Below are 12,966 nucleotides of genomic sequence, written 5' to 3' on the forward strand. Positions count from 1 at the left end.
TTCTAGCATTTGTAGACTTAGAGAAAGCTTTTGACAATGTTGACTGGAATACTCTCTTTCAAATTCTGAAGGTGGCAGGGATAAAATACAGGGAGCGAAAAGCTATTTACAATTTGTACAGAAACCAGATGGCGGTTATAAGAGTCGAGGGACATGAAAGGGAAGCAGTGGTTGGGAAGGGAGTGAGACAGGGTTGTAGCCTCTCCCTGAAGTTATTCAATCTCTATATTGAGCAAGCAGTGAAGGAATCAAAAGAAAAATTCGGAGTAGGTATTAAAATCCAGGGAGAAGAAATAAAAACTATGAGGTTTGCCGATGACATTGTAATTCTGTCAGAGTCAGCAAAGGACTTGGAAGAGCAGTTGAACGGAATGGATAGTGTCTTGCAAGGAGGATATAAGATGAACATCAACAAAAGCAAAACGAGGATAATGGAATGTAGTCGAATTAAGTCGGGTGATGCTGAGGGAATTAGATTAGGAAATGAGACACTTAATGTAGTAAAGGAGTTTTGCTATTTGGGGAGCAAAATAATTGATGATGGTCAAAGTAGAGAGGATATAAAATGTAGACTGGCATTGGCAAGGAAAGCGTTTCTGAAGAAGAGAAATTTGTTAACACTAGTATAGATTTAAGTGTCAGGAAGTCGTTTCTGAAAGTATTTGTATGGAGTGTAGCCATGTATGGAAGTGAAACATGGACGATAAATAGTTTGGACAAGAAGAGAATAGAAGCTTTCGAAATGTGGTGCTACAGAAGAATGGGGAAGATTAGATGGGTAGATCACACAACTAATGAGGAAGTATTGAATAGGATTGGGGAGGAGTTTGTGGCACAACTTGGCTAGAAGAAGGGATCGGTTGGTAGGACATGTTCTGAGGCATCAAGGGATCACCAGTTTAGTATTGGAGGGTAGTGTGGAGGGTAAAAATCGTAGAGGGAGACCAAGAGATGAATATACTAAGCAGATTCAGAAGGATGTAGGTTGCAGTAGGTACTGGGAGATGAAAAAGCTTGCACAGGATAGAGTAGCTTGGAGAGCTGCATCAAACCAGTATCTGGACTGAAGACCACAACAACAACAACAACAACATTGAAGAAATGAACTATTTGACACTTCATTTACATAAGCAGCAGCAGCTTTTTGTGAAATATTTCAATGTTCACTCAAATCACTAACCAAATTTTTCATAATTACCCTAATTTCTTTTAAGCAATTTTTTATTGCAAACTATTTGATATTCTATTTGTTCAATTCCCACTGTTTGTTTGACTATGAAAATTTGGACAAAAATCCATAGTGCAATTTTCCCTTAAATTTTTCTTAATTACCCAAATTATTTTCAAGCAAATTAAATGTTCTTTTGCAAAGCTAGATTTCATGGTGCTCAATTTGGTACCTCAATTTTCCACTTCTTATTCTTTGTTTGGCTAGGAAAATTCAAACAAAAACCTTTTGTGTAGTTGACAGGGAGACATGTTTTTGTTATACTCGAGGAGTTACCCAATAAAGCCGCATCTGAATTGTCACCAATTCATTAATTATAGGGAACAAAGAAGGAGACTCCTCATAAAGCTTCATAAACTTTAGATAAATTTCTGCTATCAGTAACTTGTCTGAAATAAAGATTTTTATGACAGCACAATATTACAGTTCATCTACTTGAAACACGTGCAGCCTAAGTACTTCAAAGAGTGATAGAAACAAAATTATCCCACTGATCAACTGGACACAAGTCCTACATTATTGTGCAACACGTACCAACACGTGGTAACAATAAATTTATTAATATAAATGCATTTTCTTGAGAAGCTGGGAAATTATCTGTCTTTCTTAATATCGATAAACTAAAGTAAGAATGGCAAGTTCAGCAAGGAAACCCAGGTATCAGGAAAAGTTTCAAACAGCCCCTTCTATTATAAAACAAAATGAATGCATACTGCATTCAGTGTTGTGACAGCACTTGGTAAAGGAGTAAGTCTATAAACAGTTTGCAAAGTGAAAAATAAAGTTTCAGAAGCTTTGGATGAACTAAAATTTGTCTGATTAAGGACTGCATCGAGATTCTAACATCACCAGTACTTAACATTATAAATAAATCATTCAATCAGGTTTGCTTTCCTGAGTACTTAAAATATACTAAATTATTGCAAAAGACTGAATTTATGAGCTATTTCAGTAAATAAAATCCACTTTACAATGACCAATTTAGGAGCCCATTAGGGAAAGACACTGAACTGGCAACAGTATACCTCACTAAACATGTCCAAAAAGCACTGGAGAAATGGAACTGTTTGACAGATATATTCTTTGGTCTTGGATCACAAAATACTTTAAGTAAGTTAGAAGGACTGGAAATAAAGGGGGCAGGATGGAAAAATGGGTCCAATCATACCTAGAAAATTAAACATATAGCAAGTACACCTAACTGTATTGAAAAACATAATTCTGACCCTAATACAGGAGTGGCACAGTGTAATCTGCTAGGTCCATTTCTCTTCCTAATTAACATTAATGGCTTCCCACAAAGCATCAGGGATGGGCAAAAAATATTGTCTGCAAATGACTCGAATGTACTGATCACTGACAAGCCACCACAAATATTAAGAGAGAAAGCTGAAGAAACACTTAGCACTGTATATAACTCAGCAGTAAACAATAAAATCACACTTAATACAAAGAAAATGAGCACTATGATGTTATTCACAAACAAAAAACCAAATTTTAAGAACTGAAAATAAATAATGGATTCATATAACGTAAGGAAAGCACAAAATTTCTTGGAATGCATGTTGAATATCAATTAAAGTGGGAAGTAAATGTAAAAATACTTAATAATGGAATCACTACAGTAAGTTATGCACTCCAAATTTTACATAGAAAAATACTGACTGCTGTGGTTAAATTTTATTTAGTACATGATTATGAAACTTGAAATAGCTATAACTTACATCTAAAGAGAAAAATAAAATTAGAAATGAGAAAAGTTTATTGTACCATGCCATAAAATTATATAGAAAATTAACACAGTATGTAAAGGACATGGACACTATATGCTCTTTCAAAAGAGAACTATATAAATATTTACAAAATAAATTTTTATATGATAATGAAGTATCTGAATTGAAACAGATTACTTAATCTAAGAAGTTCTGAGTTATAATATATATGGAAATAATAAGAATTTAAGACTAAAAACAAATGTAATTATATTAAAAGAAAATTTATTGTCAATTATTGTGCAAGAAATTATTTTTAAGCTATTAATTTTTCAATGTTTTTAATGATGACATGTTTACAGGATTAATAAAGAAATCAATCAGTCAATAAATGGTGTCATATTTAGGATGAATTTTTATTGTACAAAAACAATTGTTCATAGCTAATCATCTCTGATTCAGAAGCCAACTAGTATGTATAATTTATTAGCATAGGAAAATTATAGAAAAAGTGATTCTTACTAAGTTGTTCAATAGAGCCTTTAGAACTTACAAAAATAACGTATAGTAAATAGTCATTGGTTAACCTAAAGTGAGTCACTATAATGTGTTTCTCTGAACCAGAGGATCTGAAATATTGGTAATATCCAAAATGGACCTTTCACTCTCTAACGAGGCATATACTTCTTTTGAAACTTCCTGATGAACTGAAACTGTGTGCTGGAGTTGAATGTGAACCCTGAACTCTGACATTCATAGACAATGCTCTTACTGACTTGACAAGGTCATGGTTGAAATCCCTGTTTGTGATAATACATCAGACTTCGTCTTCCCTTTTTTCAGTTTATAAAATAAATAAAAATAAATGTCATTGGTACTGACCTGAAATGAAATATTTTATTAATGTTTTTAGTATATTTATTGTTTACAAAAAATGTCTGTTTTAATATTGCATCTTGACAGAAATATACCTAATGGTTTAGGAGACTTAACATGTATTAATTGCACTGTTGAATACATTTTATTGAATATTTCCAGCCCCCTGTGGCCAAGGAACCATGGGATGGTGTAAGAGATGCTTTAGCAGCTGGCTCAATGTGTGTCCAATTGGATACTGGAGCTGATAGAGGACAGGAAGATTGCCTGTTTCTGAATGTGTATACACCTGAGGTAAGATTGTTATGTCACCTTCAGCAAAATTTAATTACTTATCTTAAGCATTTTTAACAGTAAGGTCTACTGTATATATTTGGATGAGGGTAACTAAATTGTTTGTTTTGCCATGTGAACATATTTGAAGAACTGTGGTACCTGCAGTTTACATCGATCTATAACAACCAAATAAACAACATTTCAAGATGTTGGTTGAAGTTCTTTTGAGACCTGTCAGTTCAATAATAACACTTCAGTCCTAACAAAATGTGCACTGGTAATGTGTAGCTACTTACAGTATAAAAAAGACACTACTGTAAGCACTTAGTCAATAAGTGTGAGTAATATTCTAAAGAATATTTCTAAATATTTGAAGTGAATCGTTAATGGTCACAATAAATTACATTCTTATTGTTGTCTTCTCCTTAACATCAGTTTTCTGATCACTACTTGGTCACAAACAAACTGAGAATGAGACTCCATGTATATGAATATAATCATGGGTTGATTGACCATCTGTGACAGATTATTACTTGCGTTTAGTTATCCATATGTTATGATCTTACAAATTCTGGAATTTGGTATAACAGTCATTTCTTTGTGTTGTGCCGAGTATGGTGAAAAGGCGCTACACTCAAAAATACAAGAAGAAATGGGAGAATAAGCCCAAATTTAAAGGATGGCTGACACCAGTTCCTGGAAATCATTCTAAATCAAGAATCAAGAACTTTATTCACCATAGATCATTTTAAAATGATATTGACTTTGTCATATAGTATGTACTAGTACATACAGAATAAAGAAAATAAACAAATGTTAGTACATTATAGAATACGTTTCAAGCACGGCAGTGTACCAAATTACACCAGGATAGCTTCTAAAAGTTAATGCAATAAGCTATACTATAATCTAACATAATATACTATTGTATTGTTTATTGTATACACTATGTAATTACACACGATTAACCACAGCACACAATAATATGTTTAACTACAGACAACTTTTAAATGCTCCTCCACAGGCATCTCAAAGAACTCTTTAATGTCATAGAATGGATGATCTGACAGCCAGCTGTACCACTTAGTTTTTTAAAAAAATTGTATCCATAGACTGAACATGAATTGGCAGTTTATTGAACATTTTGAGTGGGTTTACTTTGTGGGAATTTCCTGTTCTTGCTAATCTGTGGCACAGTATGTCTAAATTACCCTTAGCCCTGGTGTTGTGTTCATGTATTTCCTCTCTGGCAATAAATTCTGAAATATTTTTTTTAATATAGAGTACAGACACATAGATGTATAAGTTTATAACTGTGAGTATTCTGATTCTGGAAAAAAGTGGACAACAGTGCTCCCTATAACCTCTTTTACATATTATGCATATGAGTTTTTTTGTCGTTTCAAGAAGTTCTTGATGTAAGGGGAGTGCCCCCATATCATCAGACCATATGAACTATGTGACTGGAATAGCCCAAGGTATGTCACTCTAAGGTACTCCAGGCTCACTACCTCCCTTAGTTTCAAGGTAAGGTATGCCACCTGAGATATTTTTTCACATACATGATTGACATATTCCTCCCAATAGAGTTTAGAGTCAATGTGAATAGCTAAGAGTTTTACCGCCTTATTGCCTACTTCATTTGATGTTCCCATTAAAAGTTGTTGGGCTTTATCAGGATTGCACTGGAGCTTATTGGCTGCAAACCAGTCCAGGGCCATATCAAGTGTTTCTTTTGTTAGTTTATTCAGGTCTGAAATGTTCTGATGTGTGGCAAGTAGTGTTGTATCATCAGCATAACACACAACAGGGTGGGCTATGTTTTTAGGTAAATCATTAATAGCTACAATGAAGAATAAGGATCCAAGGATAGACCCTTGTGGTACACCTGTGCTGATTTCCACTATGCAAGAATTTATATTTCTGACTGAAACAAATTGTTTTCTGTTACTTAAATAAGAATGTATCACAGCTAAAGCGCTCCCTTTCACCCCATAAAACTCTAGTTTCCCCAGCAGTACATCAACAGGAATGCAATGAAAAGCTTTGCTTAGGTCACATAACACCAGTGATACCATGTTGTTGTTTTCAACAGCTGTTAAGGTTTGGTCAATGATTTCCAAGATGGCATCTGTTGTGTTTTTCCCTTTGTGAAAACCAAACTGATTGCTACATAGGATATTGTGTTTTTCAAAGACGGTACTTTTTTGTTTGTGTATCAGTGCCTCAAATATCTTTGAGAATATTGGAATAATGGAGACTGGTCTGTAGCTTTGGGGAAGATGTTTGTCCCCTTTTTTAAAAACTGGGACAACTTTTGATACCGTAAGTGCATCTGGAAAAACTCCAAATTCTACACATTTATTAAAAACAAAAGCTAATGGTTTGGCAATTTAGTGTATTGTCTTTTTAATTATGTTATTTGATAACCAATAACAGTCCATACGTTTAGAACCTGAAAATTTGGATACAGCTTTTATAACATCAGCAGCTGTGACAGCCCTCCATTGAAATACCACATTAACAAGCAGTGGTGTACCAACAAGGTCCATTGCAGATGAGTTTGTTGCTTTAATACTGTTACTTATTTCTTTAACTGAGTTAAAAAAGTATTGATTTAATTCCTCAGGTTCAAGCAGAGCTGTTTCTGTGCATTTTGGTGTATTCTTTTGTTTTCTTATTTGTCACGCTGCCTTGCATTTATTGGGAACCCTTTCTATATGGTTTTCCACTGCTTGCTTTTTTTTGCCAGAAGAAGTTTAGCTTTGTAGTATTTTTTGCATTTCAGATATGACCTATGAATGTTCACACTCTGTTCTGCTCCATGGTTAGCGGCTTGCTTATGCATCTGGTACAGCATATGCATGTTTCCTCTAATTTCTGATAGCTCTTCTGTAAACCAGTTCAGACTTTTCTTTTTCATTTCACTTGGATACCTTTTTTTTTTTTTTAGTTTTTTTTTTTTTTTTTACTGGTGAGCAAGGATAGCATAAATCTGTGTACTTTTTAAACAAGTTATCAAAGGTAATTTCGGCTTCCTTTTTTCCAGATTGACAATTATATATAAAGTCCCAATCTGCACTTTCTAATCTATCAACAAACATACTTATGTAATCTTCCTTTTGTCCTCGTACCGTTACTACTTTAGGTTCTTCTGTTTTAACTGGCTGCCTCTTACAGAGTGTAGGGAGTAGTGGCTCATGATCTGCAAGTCAACTTCCTGCAAGTCTGACTGTAAAATCTTCCCTATGGAAATTCACAACAATATTGTCTATGCAGGCATTCTTACATGTGGCATGGTTATTTGTACAATAGAGGTCTAATGATCTTAGCATATTCAAAAATTTCCAAGCAACTGACTTCTGTGTGTTTAACATTTCTATGCTGAAATCACCACATACAGCAATTCTTGTTTTATTCTTCAATATCTTTTTAACTATTAATTCACATTTTTCAATAAACAAATTTACATCACCATCTGGTGACCTGTATAGACTAACTGCCACTAAATTTTCTTTCTTTAGTTTTACACAACTAAACTCCCCTTCTAGTTCTGAGAAGTACATAGATACATCAAATCTGGAAAACTTTATTCCTTCTTTGATAAAAATTTCAGCACCACCATTCTTTCTCTGTCTCCCACAACATACTCTTGGGGAACAAACATATTTACTTGTTCTTGGGTTAACCAGTGCTCAGATACACATATAACATCTACATGCTCAGTGTTACATAAATGTTCTAATTCTAAAATCTTATTTTTAATACAACATTTTTTTTAACTTGTAGAAAAGTAAGTAGTTTGTTTCTGTCTGTATTCCTCTGAGAGCGATTTGACTCTATATTCGAAATTGTAGGTTCAGTTAATGTCTTTAATCTTGATGCACTGTGATCATCTGTGTTAGCCGGCCGCGGTGGCCGTGCGGTTCTGGCGCTGCAGTCCGGAACCGCGGGACTGCTACGGTCGCAGGTTCGAATCCTGCCTCGGGCATGGGTGTGTGTGATGTCCTTAGGTTAGTTAGGTTTAAGTAGTTCTAAGTTCTAGGGGACTTATGACCTAAGATGTTGAGTCCCATAGTGCTCAGAGCCATTTTGAGCCATCTGTGTTATGATAGTCACATACCTGTTCATCCACTTGATGAATTGCTTTGTTAACTGCTTTCTTCTGTGAAACCACCACTGATCCCACCAAAAATCCTGGTCCATTGGTTGTGGTTTCTTTCTTCAGGTTGACTGCAGTATTCCACCTGTTGGTATTATAATTCCTTGAGCTTGAGTTGCCATTCTTCTTTTTGCAAGTAGTTCTCTCTTCTTATATGGTGTCTTCTTTCCTGCCACATCATTTGCTTCTTCTTCTAACTTTTGCACTGATCTCAAGGGTATATTTATTTCTTGAGAAATTGTCCTCTCCACACATACAGAATTCACTTTTAAGGATTCTGCTGTTATTTGTGCTGGAGTTGTGTCAATAACAATTCTCACTGATTCTTTATCCGAGACTGCAGTATCCTTCCATTTAAGGTCTATTGTTGTTTGTTTCCACTGATTCATAAATACTTGTGGCAATTAGTTCTTTACCAGTTGCATTTAGGTGCTGTCCATGTGCTGTATATAGCTCCTTGTTACTAGGAATATTAACAAAACAAGTGTTATGGAAGCCTTTCACTTTTTTTTTTTTTTTTTTTTTTTTTAAGTTTTCTGTTTGTGGATTGAATTTCTTGGTTTACACAAGACCATTCAGGCAGGTCTGTGTGGTACACCAACTACAGTCACATCTGTATTTTGCAATGCGGACAAGGTTTTATGTAGTGAAGGAATTGCCAAGTTGGCTTCATTCTTTGCTACGTCATTGGCCCCTGCCCAAATAACTGCAAAATCTTCATTCGTCAGCTTATGCAGGTCATTGCATTTTTTTTTTAATATTACACTAGCGGGGGCACCTGGTATCACTTTCCCTTCAACATCATATTTATTTGAAGCTAAGTTTAAAATGTTTCTTGCGCAGTCTCTGCCAAGGCTATCAGAGGCAATGAATATTTTGCATCTCCTACTCACTGACTCACTCTCAGGAGCAAAGGTTTCCATTTTCATTGCTGCACCCTTAGACTGCGTTCTGTGTTGTGGTATGCACGCTGTGTTGTGAATCATGTTTTATGTTGGATGCCTCAAATCTGTAGTTTATACACATTTCTTCCTTGGCTGATTCTTGCTTCTGTAGTTTGTCGGTTAGTACACGTATAATTGTTTTCAAATACTTAAGTTCCTTTCTTACTATTCTGAGTTCATTCTTTAACTTTTCTCACAAACATGTTTTTAACAGGTCTGTTTTGATTTTGTCCATATCGTCATATTGTACAAAAACAATCACTACATTTCCAGCTTTTCACTCTATTTGTTGCATTTACACATGAGTAATGGAATTCTTCTTACACTTTGCACAACTCATGCCTTTTCTTGTTGTTTTGTTACAGGAAAATGGTTTATTCCACGCTTCCTCACTTATTTTGTAAATAATAATCAGATTTTCCGAACTGGTCATGGCCTTTGTGCACAAGTTAGTAACAAAACAAAATATGTCCCTGTTCTTTAAACAGATTAAGTGACTTTAAATCCTTGTGACTTCACAATTATATAACTCTTATTGCACATTTTTGTGGCCAGAAAACTTTAGCTTGGCTTGATGTATTGCCCCAAAAAATAATCCCATATAGCATTATGGAGTGAAAGTAAGAAAAGTGTGGCAACCTTTTCATTTTTATATCCCCTATGTCTGACAGAATTGGCATAGCAAATAGAGATTTGTTTAGACGCTTCAGCAGTTCTGTGGTGTGCTCCTCCCAGTTGAATTTATTATCAAGCAGTAATCCCAGGAATTTAACACTGTCCACTTCTTCTATCTGCTTGTCATCATATTTTTGGTATATACTTGTGGGACACCCCTTACAAGTTCTGAACTGCATGTAGTGTGTTTTTTTCAAAGTTTGGTGACAAAGAATTGGCTTGGAACCAGTGATTAATGCCCACAAATATTTTATTAGCCAATCATTCTAAGACTACACTTGATTTGCTATATATTGCAATGTTTATATCATCAACAATGCAGTGTTTGTGTCACTGGCAACAGAACAGTTCATAATAGGAAGGAACCTCCATGGTATACAGTTATTGTAAATAAACTTCAAATGAAACAATGATCACTGCATAATAGATGTAAAACAAAGCATAGGGCTATAGATAGAGGGATACTGAATGAAACTTGTTTGGCTGTCAAGAAAGAAATGCATGATGTCTTCAATGACTACTGTAGCAGAATATTGTGAAGTGGTCTTTCACAGAACCCAAAGAAATTCTGATCATATATAATGGCTGAAACTGGCACCAAAGTTAGCATCCAGACTCTAACAAATGAAACAGGAACTGAAATTGAGGGTATCAGAGTGAAAGGTGAAAGCTTAACTCTGTTTTTAAATGTTCCTTTACAAAGTAAAATCCAGAGTTGTCCCATTATAATCCTCATACTACTGGAAAGATGAGTGATATAAGTATTAGTGTCAGTGGTGGTGAGAAACATCTGAAATCGTTAAAACTGAACAAAGCTCCAGGCCCCTATGGAATCCTTGTCAGATTCTAAACTTAAAGTGTGGCTGAGTTAGCCCCTTACCTAACTATAATCTATCATAGTTCCCTTGAACAATAAACCATGCCCAGTTCTTGGAAAAAGGCACAGGTCACACCTGTCTACAGAAATGGAAGTAGAAGTGATCCACAAAACTACTGTCCAATATCCTTGACATTTATTTGTTGTAGAATCTTAGAACATATTATGATCTCAAACATAATGAGATATCTTGAACAGAATGACTTCCTCAAAAGACAGTCAGCATGGATTTTGAAAACATCGATCATGTGAAACCCAACTCGCACTTCTCTTAGATAATATACTGAAAGCATTGGATCAAGGCAAGCAGGTAAAGGCACTATTTCTTGATTTCCGAAAAGCATTTGACTCAGTACCACACCTTTGCTTATTGTCAAAAGTGTGATCATATATGGTATCATGTGAATTCTGTGACTGGATTGAGGACTCTTTGGTATGGAGGACACAGCATGTTATATTGGGTGAAGAGTCGTGATCAGATGTACGAGGGCGGTTCAGAAAGTAACCTCCGATTGGTCACAGTGCGGGTTGTGGGGGAAGTAGCGACGCCATCTGTGCGTTCACGCACTCAACAGGTCAGTCGGCATCAAGCCGTGGTCGAGTGAACGTCGTACCTGCGCTAGTTTAGTTTTTGTGGCAGTTTGAAAAGTGTGCTGCAATAGAAAACCCCGCCAAATGTGAAGTGCGTGCTGTCATAAGGTTTTTTACAGCCAAAGGATATTCTGCAACAGCTATTCATCGTGAGCTTTGTGCCGTGTACGGACCAAGAGTTATGAGTGAAGGAGTTGTCCGTGAATGGGTACGTTTATTTAAAAGTGGAGGAGAAAACGTTCATGATGAAGAGAGGAGTGGTAGACCATCATTGGTGACTGACGAACTCGTTCAGACAGTTGATGCAAAAGTTCATGAAAATCGACGTTTCTCAATGTCGGAGTTGTCTACTGGTTTTCCACAGATTTCTAAGACTCTCTTGTACGAGATAGTGACAGCAAGATTGGGTTACCATAAGTTCTGTGCGGTCACAGGCTGGCTCCAGGCACAAGCGGGTGATTTTTATGCAGAAGGAATTTCAAAGCTTGTGAAGAGATACGATAAGTGCCTCAATCGCTATGGAGACTATGTAGAAAAATAGTGCAAAGATGTAGTTGTAAGATGTATATATTAAAATATTTTTATTTAACTTGGTGTATTTTTTTAAATCAACCGGAGGTTACTTTCTGAACGGCCCTCGTAGAAGTAACTTTGAGTGCACCCCAGTGATGTGTGTTGGGGCCCTTGCTATTCATGTTGTATATTAATGACCTTCCACACAGTACTAATAAATAGAGACCATATTATATGCATGTCGCATGTTACATATGCATTTGCATATTTGGCTTCTTTTCACCCATTATTGCATACTTCAACTAAAAACTAGTGATGATGCATATTTTTCACTTTATGTTTACAACACTTTAAAAATTTAGACGGGTAGTCTTGAGCTCAATCTAGGTTTGATGTCTCACAGATTGACTGGAAACTAGAACCGTATGCAGTTCCTAACTGGGAGGCCATTGCCTAGAAAAATCATTACAGAAGAGGAACAGGAACAGGCAGACAGAGTCAATGGTCCTGTGCCCGCGCCACCTGTTAATCCCCTCTGCTGTCATACCGTACACACTGGCAACAACTAAACTAAGCAAGCTTTTAGTTACATGTCCATTGTTTGAGTTTAGCTTTCTATTTACCTGTACACAGGTTAACAACATGTTTATGAAGTGTAGTGTGTAACACGTTGTGCACCATGCTGACCATCCTGCAACATTTACACATGATGGAACTGTTTTATATTGTTGAGTTTGTGAGAAAAACTTATCGTGCAACAAAAAGTTTCAAATAGACCAGCATGTCAAGACAAGTCTTCACATCACAGGAATGCAGAAGAAAGGACCACGACAACAACTTCTGATAACAGCGAGTTGCAGTAGCAGCAATTTGTCCATAGGTAACCAAAAAAGTTGGTTTAACATGGATCTATGTGAAGCATTCATTGCATGCAATATTCACCTCCACAAACTTACAAACCTTATCCTCAAATGCTTCCTGTGAAAATATTGCTTAAATCAAAATATTTCAGATCAATCAACATTGCATTAAAATTACATACCAAAAATTTACGTAAATATTCTGGAAGAAATACACAATGAACTCAAGGACAGCATTATCTGGATTTCAGC

At 35.7% G+C, this 12,966-nt stretch overlaps 1 protein-coding gene across 4 annotated transcripts in view; it reads left to right on the forward strand.

Moving 5' to 3' along the window:
- Nucleotides 1-12,966, forward strand: part of LOC126195115 (esterase FE4-like) — a 193,688-nt gene that overhangs the window by 19,386 nt on the left and 161,336 nt on the right. For all 4 annotated transcript variants that reach the window (XM_049933604.1, XM_049933621.1, XM_049933612.1 and 1 more), the window contains exon 3: nucleotides 3,979-4,110. In XM_049933604.1, the coding sequence (XP_049789561.1) occupies nucleotides 3,979-4,110 (132 nt within the window). The remainder of the gene's footprint in view (nucleotides 1-3,978; nucleotides 4,111-12,966) is intronic.

The sequence above is a fragment of the Schistocerca nitens genome, chromosome 1, assembly GCF_023898315.1.
Source record: "Schistocerca nitens isolate TAMUIC-IGC-003100 chromosome 1, iqSchNite1.1, whole genome shotgun sequence".
In the NCBI taxonomy this organism is placed as follows: Eukaryota; Metazoa; Arthropoda; class Insecta; order Orthoptera; family Acrididae; genus Schistocerca; species Schistocerca nitens.